Here is a 12,741-nt window from a genome sequence, read left to right on the forward strand (position 1 = left end):
TTGTGTACGAGGGAAAGGGGGGGGGGCACATTGTCATGGGCACGACCTTTTGACACACCTCTCTGCACACTACTGCTCCAGGAGGGGGGAGGCAGTTAGGAGAGCTGAACAGCCACTAGTCTCCTGGTCTACAGGAGATCCCAATGAACTAGTTGGCCGGCTGGCACAGACATCAATAACACTACGGTTAAAGAGGAACAGACATCAGAATAACACTATATAGGCTGACAACTCAGATACTGCAGAAAGACCTGGCTACAAAGCGACACCACGTACTGTACTGGAATGCTGAAGGACTACAACACAAGGCAGTAAAAAGTTGTAGTCGGTAATCTCTCAAAACACACACTCATTCACTCACATGCCCCAAAACACCAAAAGTGTACACACACTGTACGTACATACGCGCGCACGCACACACGCTTAGGAGATTTAATGAGACACACTTGCTGCTTCCTGGATGAAACCATATGACAGTCTCTCTCCCTCCCCCTCTTCCTTAGGCACATGGTATGGTCAGTGTTTGGCAGTAGAGAGCTGTTGGCAACGATCATGGGCAACAAAAACAAAATAACTTGGCAACTGGAATAGAAAATGCTTCACATGACACCTCTGAAGGCTCCTAACATCTTCTGTGAGGCAGTTCAAGGACTCCAAAGAAACTATTCTCTTGTCTAGATGTTGGGAATCAGAGTTGTTCTATCTAGAGCATTGAACAGACAGTCCTAGTTCTATAATTGGGAATGCACGAGGACTTCTAGTCTGGCTGTTAAGGATATCCAGGGAACATTCAAACACATTCCCCATGCATCCTACACTCATCACTGTTACACAATACAATATGTGTAAGCACATACAGAGCACAGGTTTGAGTCCCGATGATTGGCTATCTAGACGGCTCTGAGGGAAGGATGCATGGCTAGTGTTAAAATGAGCCCGAGTCCAGAAGTCACCAGACTGTCTGACCTCTGAACCCCGCAGATATGCTTGTCATCTCAGGGGACCATAGAGGAATACAAGGAATACTTCTCAATAAAATATTAATGAAATAACATCTGAAAACATTTTGAAAAATAAAGTATAAAATAAAGCTTGAAAATAAAGTGTAACTATTTTGTATATGCTCATGGATACTTATATATATATATATATATATATATTTGTTTATACACATACATATCTTTCTATTGTTTATATATCTATTCATATATAGTTTGCTGTATAACTTAACTCTCAAGCTTTTTTGCCCAGTCCTCTCCCAGGAAGTGATGCATAGGCACAGATCTTGGATAAGTTAGGATCTTGGATGAATCCTAACTTTCACCAATCAGCAGTAAGATGCAAATCTGACTTACGATCAGTGTCAGGTGACAGGAAGGGGCGGGGCTTGGTTACACTTTCTTGATTATTCCTCTGATTTGTTTCTCCCCACTAGGACACTTTACTTTTTTTTTTTCCTCATTTTCATTCTTTGTTTTTTTACAGTTAGCACCGTATGTCAGTACAAAAGTAACCAAAATAGATGTGATAGCATAAGAATGTGCAAATGTACAACAACATAAAACACTTAAGAAGCCTATGAAGATAAACGATTCAAAAAGTGAGATACTGTAACGTAAAATAATACAAATACAAAAAGAAGACAGATAAAAACAAAATAATAATACAAACTTAAAGCATGCACTTTATCCTTGTGTAGTGTGTTGGAGAATGGGATTGTGTTAAGGACATGGTGAGGAATGGGAGAATGGGGGGTAGTCTGGGGGGGGGGGGGGGGGTTGGCACGGTGACCATCTCTAGCCCTGCATCTTGCGTATGATGTCGGCAGAGACAGGGGGGTGGAAGTTGATGGTGTGGTGCCGCAGGCCCTGGGACGTCTTGTAGCTCTTCCCACAGCGGCACTTGAAGGGCTTCCTCACGCGGATCTGTGTGCGATGGCCGTTCTTGGCGTGGTACTTGATACCGTTCACATTCTGAGGAGAGGAGAGGGGGGGGGGGGAGCAAAAAGAGACAAAGAAGGAGAGAAAGAGAATGCAACCTGTTTACAGTGCATCTAGACTGAACTGTCGCCCACACACACACACACACACGGAGGCAGCGGCGTACCTTGTATCTCTTCTTGCAGCCGGGCACGGGGCAGGCGAAGGGCTTCTCCTCCCCTCCGTTCATGCACATGGAGCTGAGGATGGACTCGGAGCTGATGGCGCTCTCCGTGGTCCACGACTCGTCGCTGTCCGACTCCTCGTAGTCCACCTCCTCCTCGTCGTACTCACTGCCTGGGGTCACATACACACACACACACACACACAGATTTGAAGGAGGAAGAAGGGCGTCATTGAGAGGATGAGACGTTGTTTCATTGACAGACTTCACTACTCAACAGAATGAGCGGTAAGCAATTGAACCAGGTCATGTTTTAGGATTTTCACAGTGTTCGGCCTGGTATTGTTGTGTGTGTGTGTGTGTGTGTGTGTGTCAAGGTCTGGGGTTGGCTCTATGAAAGGGATCATTAAAAGGGAGTGATCCTCATTGCTCAGCCTGGAAAAAGTGCTTTACTAAGTGCAGAACATTTTCCACTCGCACACGCGTACACAAACACACATCCAGATACCCCACTACTCAAGCACACACACACACACACCCCCTGACCCCCCACCACACAGGAAATGCTGCACCCCAGCAGAAGGAAATGGATGGCACCCTGGCACATGTTGAAAGGATGTGTGTGTGTGTGTGTGTGTGTGTCTGTGTGTGTGTCAGTGCCAGACCCAACACTGCGATTGAAAACATTTGGGCTGGAATTGGACATCTGCTTTTAGGCTGGGAAACACACACTCCCATGTGACCGCAGCATGCCAGCTGGTGTGTCATTAACACAGCGTTGAATGGCCGCTTGCTGCAGATCCGGGGCCTATAGCACACACAGAACAGGAGAGTCGCATTCACCTCCCTCTCGAACAGAAGTGGGCTTTTGAACATCCCTCCGGAGCGCGTACCACAAGAAGGTAGAACAGTGTCAAACTGGACGCACAGTATTCTACCCGTCAGACTCGACATTTCACCTTCTTGACAAAAAGCAACAGCCTGTTGTTAGCGATTAATGCTGACGCCGATCGCACCCCAGCGAACCCCGGACACACACACACACCTGTTGTCGTACCTGTAGGCGTGCTACTGCGGAAGGAGGAGGAAGGTGTGATGGGAGGGGTTACAGGCGGGGTCAGGTTGCCGCTGGTGTGGCGAGGGGGTGTGGCCACACTGTGGCGAGACAAGCCCCCGCTGATGGACAGCGACAGCTTGGGCGTGGCCTTCTTCTTCAGGGTCTCCTGTTCCCGCCGGGCCGCATCCGTCATGAACCTGACACAGGGGAGTCCAGTGGCTGAGCGGTTAGGGAATCGGGCTAGTAGTCTGAAGGTTGCCGGTTCAACTCCCGGCCGTGAAAAATTATGTTATGCCTTGGGAAAGACACTTCACCCTACTTTCCTCAGGGGATTGTCCCTGTACTTACTGTACGTTGCTCTGGATAAGAGCGTCTGCTAAATGCATAAATGTAAATATGACTAAATGAACCTGCGCGTGCACACACACACACACACACACAGTTAGAATGCATCTCATCATGACACGAGCTAGTCTTTAAGAGACATTTATAATGACTACTTTCACACGTTAACAAAGACCACAGCATGAACCGGTATCCTTCTGATTTAAGAGGAGGTCAAATCTTTCTCGTGATTTAAGAGAGGTTCAATTGGAATTCTGGCTCACCATACAAATCTGCCCAGGCACACACACACACACACACTGTAACCTAAGTGCTAAGTCTTTGACTAAGACTGGTGCCATGTGGAGCATTCCCTCTTATTCTGTGGTTTGGTGCGGCTGTGCGGATGATTCACGGCAGTGTCTCTGGGAAGGGATCAGTCATCCCAGCTCCCGCCGTGTACCAGACGGTCTCTCAACACCCCCGTAAATACACAGCCACACCGCTCAACCAACGCAGCTATTAGCTCAGCTATTAATCACTGTGGGACTGCAGGCGCAGGACTAGACTCAGAGCTAGGCTAGCTAGGCTGACTGGGTTCTTACCACAGCCCAGACCCACCAGCTTAAAGGCGATTTAACAAAGGATGTGTAGGGAAACCTTGGATTTGGCATTGTGCTATTCAAGAGCATAGGCCCTGCACTGAGAGATAGCCTAGAACGTATGCAAAACACGTGGAACTACTTACTTAAGGTCAGTCTGCCATACAGTAATGCAAACCAATGCAAACCAACCCACACAAAGCTGCATGAATGGAGCAACACTGCCCTCTATGGATTCCTGTGTGTGTGTGTGTGTGTGTGTGTGTGTGTGTGTGTGTGTGAGTGTGTGTGTGAGTGTGTGTACCTGTTGATGTAGCTCAGGGCTAGGTAGGTAGGCTGCTGCTGCTCCTGCTTCTCCAGCACCCGTGGGTCTGTATCTGAGGGGGAGGATGGAGGGGGGGGGGGGGCAGAGACAGATGTTCATTACTGCCGGGCTCCACATTGATATGAAGACAGGAACGGGGCAGTGAATACCTGCAGTGTGCACTTCATTACTACATTAGCTATCGGCCCAGACAGGTCCTGCCCCGAAGCCAAACCTGTGACATACTTCACACTTTGCACAAACACACATGCACATTCGCACACACACACACACACACATGCTAAGGGGCGGGTGTGTCAGATGGATCGTTACAGGTTCTCACACAGCTCTCTCTGTAGAAGGTGGTGTCGTATGTTTAGCTGTAGCTCACACATCCATCTGAAATACTTCACTAAAACAGCATCGGGTTTTTTTCTTCACAGCAGCAGCAGGCCATCTAATTTACAACCAGTGTTTCTTTTTTTTCCATCGGTACATATAGCCCTCTCTGTAATCTGGTGGTAGGGAGAGAAGTGGGTAATGGTAAATATGGTCTAGGCAAGATTCTGCGTCAAAGTATCCAAGCACACACACACACACACACACATATGCTTACTCAGAAACAGTAGGCAGCTTCCACTGCCCAAGGGAAGAATGCCAAACTTCAAAAGGCCCCCTACCTAAAAACATGAGTGTGAGTAGGTGTGCGTGTGTGCTTGGGGAGGTGTGTGAGTGTGTGTGTGTGTGTGTGTATAACACAGGAGGGGGGAGGGAGGCACTGAAACAATTGTGTGTTGAAAGTGCCATCGTGTGGCCAAAAAAGAAATATGTTCATTTAATGTGTGTAGGTGTATGTGTGTAGGCCAGAATCTAGGCTTATATAATCATGGCTGTGTGTGTAATGGTTCACAGATGTTGTACCCTTATACCATAATGGCCATGAGCTAAATTATCTCTCTCCAATAATTAACAAAAGCTCAGTTTTCTCTCTCAATCCAAGCTCTGGGTGTGCATGTGTGCATGTGTGTGTGTGTGTGTGTGTGTGTGTGTGTGTGTGTGTGTGTGTGTGTGCGTGCGTGCGTGTGTTTTGGCCTTAGCAGCACTATGTCTTCATACTTTCACACCTCATAATTAGGTAGGAATGCAGACTTCCCACAGTGCACAAGAACACCAGGGAGAGAGCAGCAGACACCCAGACACCCAGACGAGCAGGCCGGAGCAGAGAGCTCACACACACACACACTGCTCAGGGAGACACTGTACATACATGTTTAGGAGTGTGCTATGAACAGTCGAGCACACATACTAGGCTACAGTTTAGAATTTGCCTGTGAACACGCATACACACACACACACAACGAGAAACACACACAGAAGCAGACACACACACACACACACGTCTGAGGTGGTCCACTGAGGTGGTCTTCAGCAGACTTTTACTGCTGTGCTTTAATCATTCTACCTGCTGCTGTGATCCAGATACCAGAACACTCACACACACACACACACACACACACACACATACACACACACACACTCTCTCACACACAAATAGAGACAGGAGGAGGAAGAGAGAAGTCAGAAAAAGAGAGAGAAAGCGACTGGGAGCAGATCACAGAAAGCCAGCGTTAAAGCTGACCAAAACTCTAGTGTTCCTCAGTGCTGATGTCTTCTATGGACAGCGACCAGATACAAACCATACGCCATGGCACAGTCTGTGTGCCCATGCCCCTGAGTCTGTGTGTGTGTGTGTGTGTGTGTGTGTGTGCATGTGCGTGTGCGGTGGGCTCAGTGGAAATTAAGTCAACCAGGTGCCCAGAAAGCCGGAGCAATCATAAATGTTCCCTAACTTTATGGTTTCCGTTCACCTGGCAGGACAGGAAGCAAGTGCACTGCAACCACTGACACTGTAGGTGACTGTCACCAACACACACACACACACACACACACACACTGTGCTGAGCTAAGACACATACGCAAACTTGATGGAAGCATACTATATACAGGGATGTCCTGTGCTTCTATCAGGTGTGGTTATGTGGCTTGACTCGTTTCATGACGTGGATTCAGAATGTGTTTGTGTGAGACCCGTGTGCAGTGCATTGAACACAAAGGGCCCACACTGTAGACGCAGACTCCAAATGAGCTGTCTTCTTATTCAAGTCATCACCAATCTGACAGATTATGCTAACACAGATTCCATCTCACACCAACAGACCAACACTGCCTCTACTGGTTCACTAGTGTGTGCGCGCGCGTGTGCGTGTGTGTGCGTGCGTGCGTGTGTGTGCGTGTGTCACAGCAGGCGAAGAATGCAGGGCTTGTTTTCCAGCCTGCTAATTAAGCCACAGTGTGTTTAATGTGTTTCTGACACAGCAGGGCACCGGATGGAGGGAGAGAGAAAGAGAAGTGGAGAGAGGAGAGAGAAGGGGGATTTTGGGGGAAGGCAAACCTCTCTGTAATTACACTACTTCCCAAAACTTGACGGGGCACTCCGGCCCTCAGATTTCTGCAAGCTCTCATAGTGTGTGTGTATGTGTGTGTGTCTAGATGTCTTCTTTGGGAAGCACTAATTGCTTTGCTACTTCCAGACAGGACACACACACACCCATACTCTGTCCCTTCCGTCTCACACCTCAGAAAGTACTCAACACCGAGGTGAGCGGATTTGGACAGGAAATGGCATCCAACAAACCAGGCTTCCTCCCAAACACAAACAAGGTCCTGAGCGTAGCACTATGACCATGCATCCTTCAACCGCTAAACACAAGGACTATGAATCGTGAATCATGTTTACTAACCTACCCTTTCCTAGTTTTCAAGCACATCTCAAAAAAACGGAACTGACATTTAAGTACCAAGGCTGCCCATTAAGTGAGGTTTCTTTTTGCGCCCTGGGCTGGTAAAATACAGACTATTCTCTGAATAGTTTTCTAGACTTCTAGAAAGTAAAGAAACAGTATGTTAGCATTCAACATAGTAGAGCCCAGACTCTTTGGAATTTTAATGCAAGACTGACATCTTCTGGTCACAAATTGGCTATGGCTCTCTTTCTGCCCCTCCCTCCCTCCCTTTCTAGCACCCTCCCTCTCTCTCAGGGCAGAGCAGAGGGTTAGGTATGCAGGTGTTTGAAAGACAGGTATGAGCATGTGCAGGAAGGAAAACAAAACTGTGGTAGACAGTGATACAAATGACAACACTGCATTCCTCAGACCTGACTGAGACACCTTAGAGACTACTGCATCCACCCTGCCACACGGACATAAAGAGACACCTTAGAGACTACTGCATCCACCCTGCCACACGGACATAAAGAGACACCTTAGAGACTACTGCATCCACCCTGCCACACGGACATAAAGAGACACCTTAGAGACTACTGCATCCACCCTGCCACACGGACATAAAGAGACACCTTAGAGACTACTGCATCCACCCTGCCACACGGACATAAAGAGACACCTTAGAGACTACTGCATCCACCCTGCCACACGGACATAAAGAGACACCTTAGAGACTACTGCATCCACCCTGCCACACGGACATAAAGAGACACCTTAGAGACTACTGCATCCACCCTGCCACACGGACATAAAGAGACACATCTGACCTTATGCCTTCATCTAAACGTCGTTGCACCCGTTCGTGGCAATGGTATTCCCTAATGGCAGTGGCCTCTTTCAAACAGATAATGCACGCTGCTATAATGCGTAGTTTGGGAACGGTTTTAGTCTTCACGGTGTCACCCTGGCCTCCTAATTCCCCAGATCTCAGTCTGACTGAACATCGGCAGGATGTGCAGGACCAAGCAGTCCGATCCACTGCAGCTCCATCTCACAACTGACAGGACTTAGCCATCCCCTGCTAACGCTCTGGTGCCAAATACCACAGGACATCTTCGGGGGTCTTGTAGACTTTATGCCTCGGCAACTTGGCGCTGTTTTGGCGATACACGGAGAGCCAACAGCATATTGGAAGACAGGCTATAATGTTTTGGGTAATTGGTGTGAATTTGAATAGAAAGAAAACAACTGTTTAGACACAAGGAGGCAGTGTTGTACAGCTAGCGGCAAGGTACCTATTTCCAGCAAAATCCCTCCATACTGTCCAGAACCTTGACACGGTGAAGATTGTTTTTTAACAGATATCAGTCATGTAAGTAAGTACTGACTAGCCCACTTGATCTTGATTGCTTTAGTCATTGTAGAGTAGCAGAGTGGCGAACTCTCAGACCCCAGGGATGTGACAGCTGATCTCTGGTTCTGCTCAGCTGACTGGGGAGGTCAAAGGTTAGACAGAGATGCCAGATTTTGTGTGTGGGTGTGTGTGTGCGTGTTGGTGTGGAGGGGCGGGGCATGTAAGTGATTGTGTGGATGTGTGGGGGAGTGTGTGTGCGTGCGTGCGTGTGTGTGTTTGTGAGTGAGACAGACAGTAATATTCTGAGATAGTTACTGACTGGATCTTATACCTGTCCACTGATCCACACTAGCCCCAATAACAGATTGATAACACAAGGCTAACAAATAGACTATACCAGGCCATGCATGAGTGGATAACGGCTGAACGGCTCCTTTACAGCCAGTTCCACTCCGCTAATGTTGGGGATGATGTTAATCATCTCATGGACGTAGGACAAAAGGACCTACCTATTATTCCATGCTGCCCTTTTCGGTTACATGCTGTCACTGAGTGATGACATCACCGTTAGTGACATCCCTGCCACAGCTGGCAGGCTCGAAGCCTTCTTTGTTTGCAGGGCAGCAGGTGTGCTGTCCCTTGGCCAATAGGCTTGCCCCATCCCCCTCAGACACAGCCAGTTTCCATGGCGACAGCCTCAGTGGAGCATCCGTTTGCCACGCCCCTTTGCTAGACTCCATTCAGAGAGCAGGACATGGATATGCTAAGCCTGCATGGCATCTTTAGATCTAAATCATTTGGTTTATGACTGGGCCCAATCATAGCGTGAATGGGCATGTATAGGTCAATCCAACAGGATTTGGGAAACCTAATAAATGTTTATATTTAAACTGTGTTCAACACCAGACATGGTCATAATGAAGGCCTGCTTTATTACCAGGACAACTCTACAAAAACAGTCTGGAAATGTATTCTACCCCATTCCCCACGAATAGCCAAATTCACGAGACAAATGGACCAAACAGCCCATGTGTGTGAGTCACCACCTCGCCCCAGAGAACGCTGTGGGGTTTATCACCAGTCACATCCTAGCTTGAAAGAGACCAATTGGATGCCCCATATTTAAAGCACAGGTTTAATCGTCTGATTATCCTAAACAAAAATCTAATGTTTGTGTGCGTCACTGTTGCAACTCTGATTCTAATATTTTCAGTAGGAATACAGACTATTATGAGCGCATAAAATTAGTGAGGTCGGATGTATTTCAGTGGGCTGATTTGAAGAGGATACGGGTCGAAACATTCTGATATGCTTCGAACGGTGCAATAACGCAACAAGTTAAATTAATTTCACACATAACACTCCACTGGATTATTCAAACATTCCATTCACACAAAACGTTGGAATGCATTGCATTCAACGATGCATTCAAGCATAATCAAGACAATTACACTTAATTATGCACAGCCTACGCGAATACATTTAAAAGGTGAGCTCAACAAATGTGACATGAAAGCGACACTTTGGGTTGACAATGGCGAGAGACACGGAATTCCCAATAAACAAGCAGCGCGAAGGGTGCTCCGCAGCACTGCAACACGGGCCTAAACGTAAACACTGCCTCGTCTCCTTGCAAAAACCGCTACCAGCTAGAAGCGAGCTAAAGCTTAGTTTACCACTTTGAGACATTATGCACCCATGTCAAACAATATTAGCAGAAGAACAATGCAAAATACACACATAATCTTTCTGTTGTAGTCTTGTACCTATTGTAGCTATCTAGCTAATTAGAAAATATTTTTGACGCAGCGGGTCAGGCTGGTCCGTAGTCTAGCTAGCTAGCGGAATGCAGTTTAGACAGTCGGTAGCTTGGTGCCGTGCCCTAGCGTAATCTCGCCTAGCATTAGCCTCCGTTTATTAGCTACGGTGCGTATCAAGCTAGCCACCTAGCTAGAAACCTCCCTCTCCCCCCTCAGACTCACCGATGTGATTGTCCTCGATATGGACGATGAGCTCGGCCAGAGAGTCGAACTGGAGACCACAACCCCCGAACCTGCAGGAGTTGGAGAAGAACGACGCGGCGGCGATGCCTGTCATATTTGCAAGCTAGTGCATCCACTGGATTTCGGTAGCCGGGGTGGTGCGAGGGAGGCTTTGGGTCTGGGGTAAGAGTGGGGTAGAGCGGGGACCAGCAGAGCAGACACCGGGCAGCCAGACAGGACAGCGGCGGACGCAGCTGGAGCAGGCGGGACTGTGGGGGTGGGGAAGGTTGGGAGGAGGGGACAAACGCCTTTACGTCATGTTTACCTGTTGCTGTTGCTTGTGCTTGCCTCCAGGCGATGGATTTGGTTTGCATTCCACATTTACTCAACCTCTTAATACACTCTGAGCCGACCGACAAACAAATGTGTCAGATGAAGGCTACCGTGTCTTTTTAACTATGACCTGATCATATGGCACTCTACAGAGGGATCACCATTCAGGTGTCAAAATGTTGTCGGTCTGATGAAAATGTCTCATTTTAGTGGACTGCCAAACCCACTTTCCCACTGTAGACCTATAATCTCTGAATTATATATTTTTATTAAAATGTTATAATTAATTTAAATAAAAAATGTGTATTGTGTTATAATGAGTGTAAATGTGTGTGTGTGTGTGTGTGTACGTTGGCTCCCAGAGAGAGAGGAGAATGTCTCAAAATCACAGAGCTGGCAAACCAAGGCCAGATTCTTGTGTTCAACCGTTAATGGACCGTTAAACCGACTGTCATAAAGCACTGACCAGTGACTTCAGTAAACATGGACAGGACCAGAACACACGGCCCTCCTCTCTCTGCACAGCTCTCTGGCCACCGGAGCATGATCACACACACATGCAGCCAACGTGAACAAACATTACAACACACCCAGACACTCGCGCGCGCACACACACATACAAACACACACGCTGACGTCACAGACAAACACATACACACAAGTAGAAGAAACACACAACTAGGACACACACATAAACACAGACATGTGCACACTCGTTACACATTCCTATCACGTGTGCATCAGTCAGAGTGACGATCACATAAATGAGAAATGCTAGCATCTGTGAAGAGTCTGGAAAAACAGATGTAGGAATAGAGAGAAAGGCCATCGGATTTAATTGAAGGTGAACAACCTCAGCAGCCTCTCTGATGCTTAGAAACGGAGTGACAGTGGATCCTGGCCCAGAATATGGTGTGGGATAGATTACTGTAAATTTGGATTATCAGGATAATCTCAGATCGATTTCAGGGCAGTTTTAACAAGACCAAACACGTTCAGTCAGACAGGGTCTAGGAGCTTAGAGAGTTTTAACACACACACACACACACACACATAAGCCTAACTAGAGTCTCTGGATTTGAGATGTGAATAGAGGTCTATGGCCTTGTCGGTGTTTGACCATAGCTCTCCCTTACATGCTCTGACAAGGTTGTGCCAGGTTCTGAGCTGGCGTCTAGGAGTCATTAAAAGACGCCACGTTGGCTGTTAAAAGCTGAACCGGGGTGAGCATGGCAGGTAGTAATGCCTTGTAATTACAGTTGAGTTATGAAAGAGGTTCTAATGTCAGTTTCAGAGTGTCCTCTTGGGCACCAATGGGAGTCCTACTGTCTGCCTACTGATTCTGGTCCATTGTTGTTCCTTTTCTTTCTCACTATAACCCTCTCAGTCCATTGGTGTCTGTCACCATACTCCCTCTCTTTTGTGTGTGTTTGTGAACCCATAGCGCCTTGTGGAAAAGCCGACATAAAGACACGTTTCAGTCAAAAGACGTTTCATTGTCTTAGCAATCTGTATGAAAACACAACTCTTGCCAACAGAATCTGAGTGATTCAGGATCATGTGTGGATGAAGTGCAACAACTCAGTGATGTCATTGTCACTTCCTGTTTTCCTTGTTTCTTGTTTTACTTGTCCTGGCGACTATTGGCATATGGAAGGTAAGTCAGAAAGGGTTTGGTTTGGGTGCACATCTTGCTATACAACACAACCAGATTTCTGTCTATCTTCGTCTCTGCGGTCATCACTGATAAGCAGACAGGATGCCCTTACCAAATATGGCAAACAGCGGTTTAGATGATGCTTATTAAAGTATTGAACAGATACAACATTTGAAAAATTCTGTTCAGTGTTCAATAAGAGGGTCAGCGAACAGCATGAGCAATGGGGCCAACTGGATACT

The 12,741-nt window shown here is 47.2% G+C and overlaps 1 protein-coding gene across 2 annotated transcripts; it reads right to left on the reverse strand.

Moving 5' to 3' along the window:
• Positions 1–398: 398 nt before the first annotated feature.
• Positions 399–10,814, reverse strand: LOC146295589 (juxtaposed with another zinc finger protein 1). Of its 2 annotated transcripts, none has more exons than XM_084696945.1 (5): positions 10,510–10,814; positions 4,391–4,463; positions 3,149–3,357; positions 2,107–2,276; positions 399–1,973 (listed from the first exon to the last, which is right to left on the reverse strand). In XM_084696945.1, the coding sequence occupies exons 1-5, from the start codon at positions 10,622–10,624 to the stop codon at positions 1,797–1,799; spliced, it is 744 nt and encodes a 247-aa protein (XP_084553071.1). In that variant the 5' UTR covers positions 10,625–10,814; the 3' UTR covers positions 399–1,796. The 2 variants fall into 2 exon arrangements, with proteins under 2 accessions (XP_084553071.1, XP_084553072.1); XM_084696946.1 differs by having other exon boundaries at positions 3,161–3,357; positions 10,510–10,797.
• Positions 10,815–12,741: the final 1,927 nt, after the last annotated feature.

Source organism: Hypomesus nipponensis, chromosome 4, assembly GCF_054491055.1.
Source record: "Hypomesus nipponensis isolate SF chromosome 4, ASM5449105v1, whole genome shotgun sequence".
NCBI classification, from domain to species: Eukaryota; Metazoa; Chordata; class Actinopteri; order Osmeriformes; family Osmeridae; genus Hypomesus; species Hypomesus nipponensis.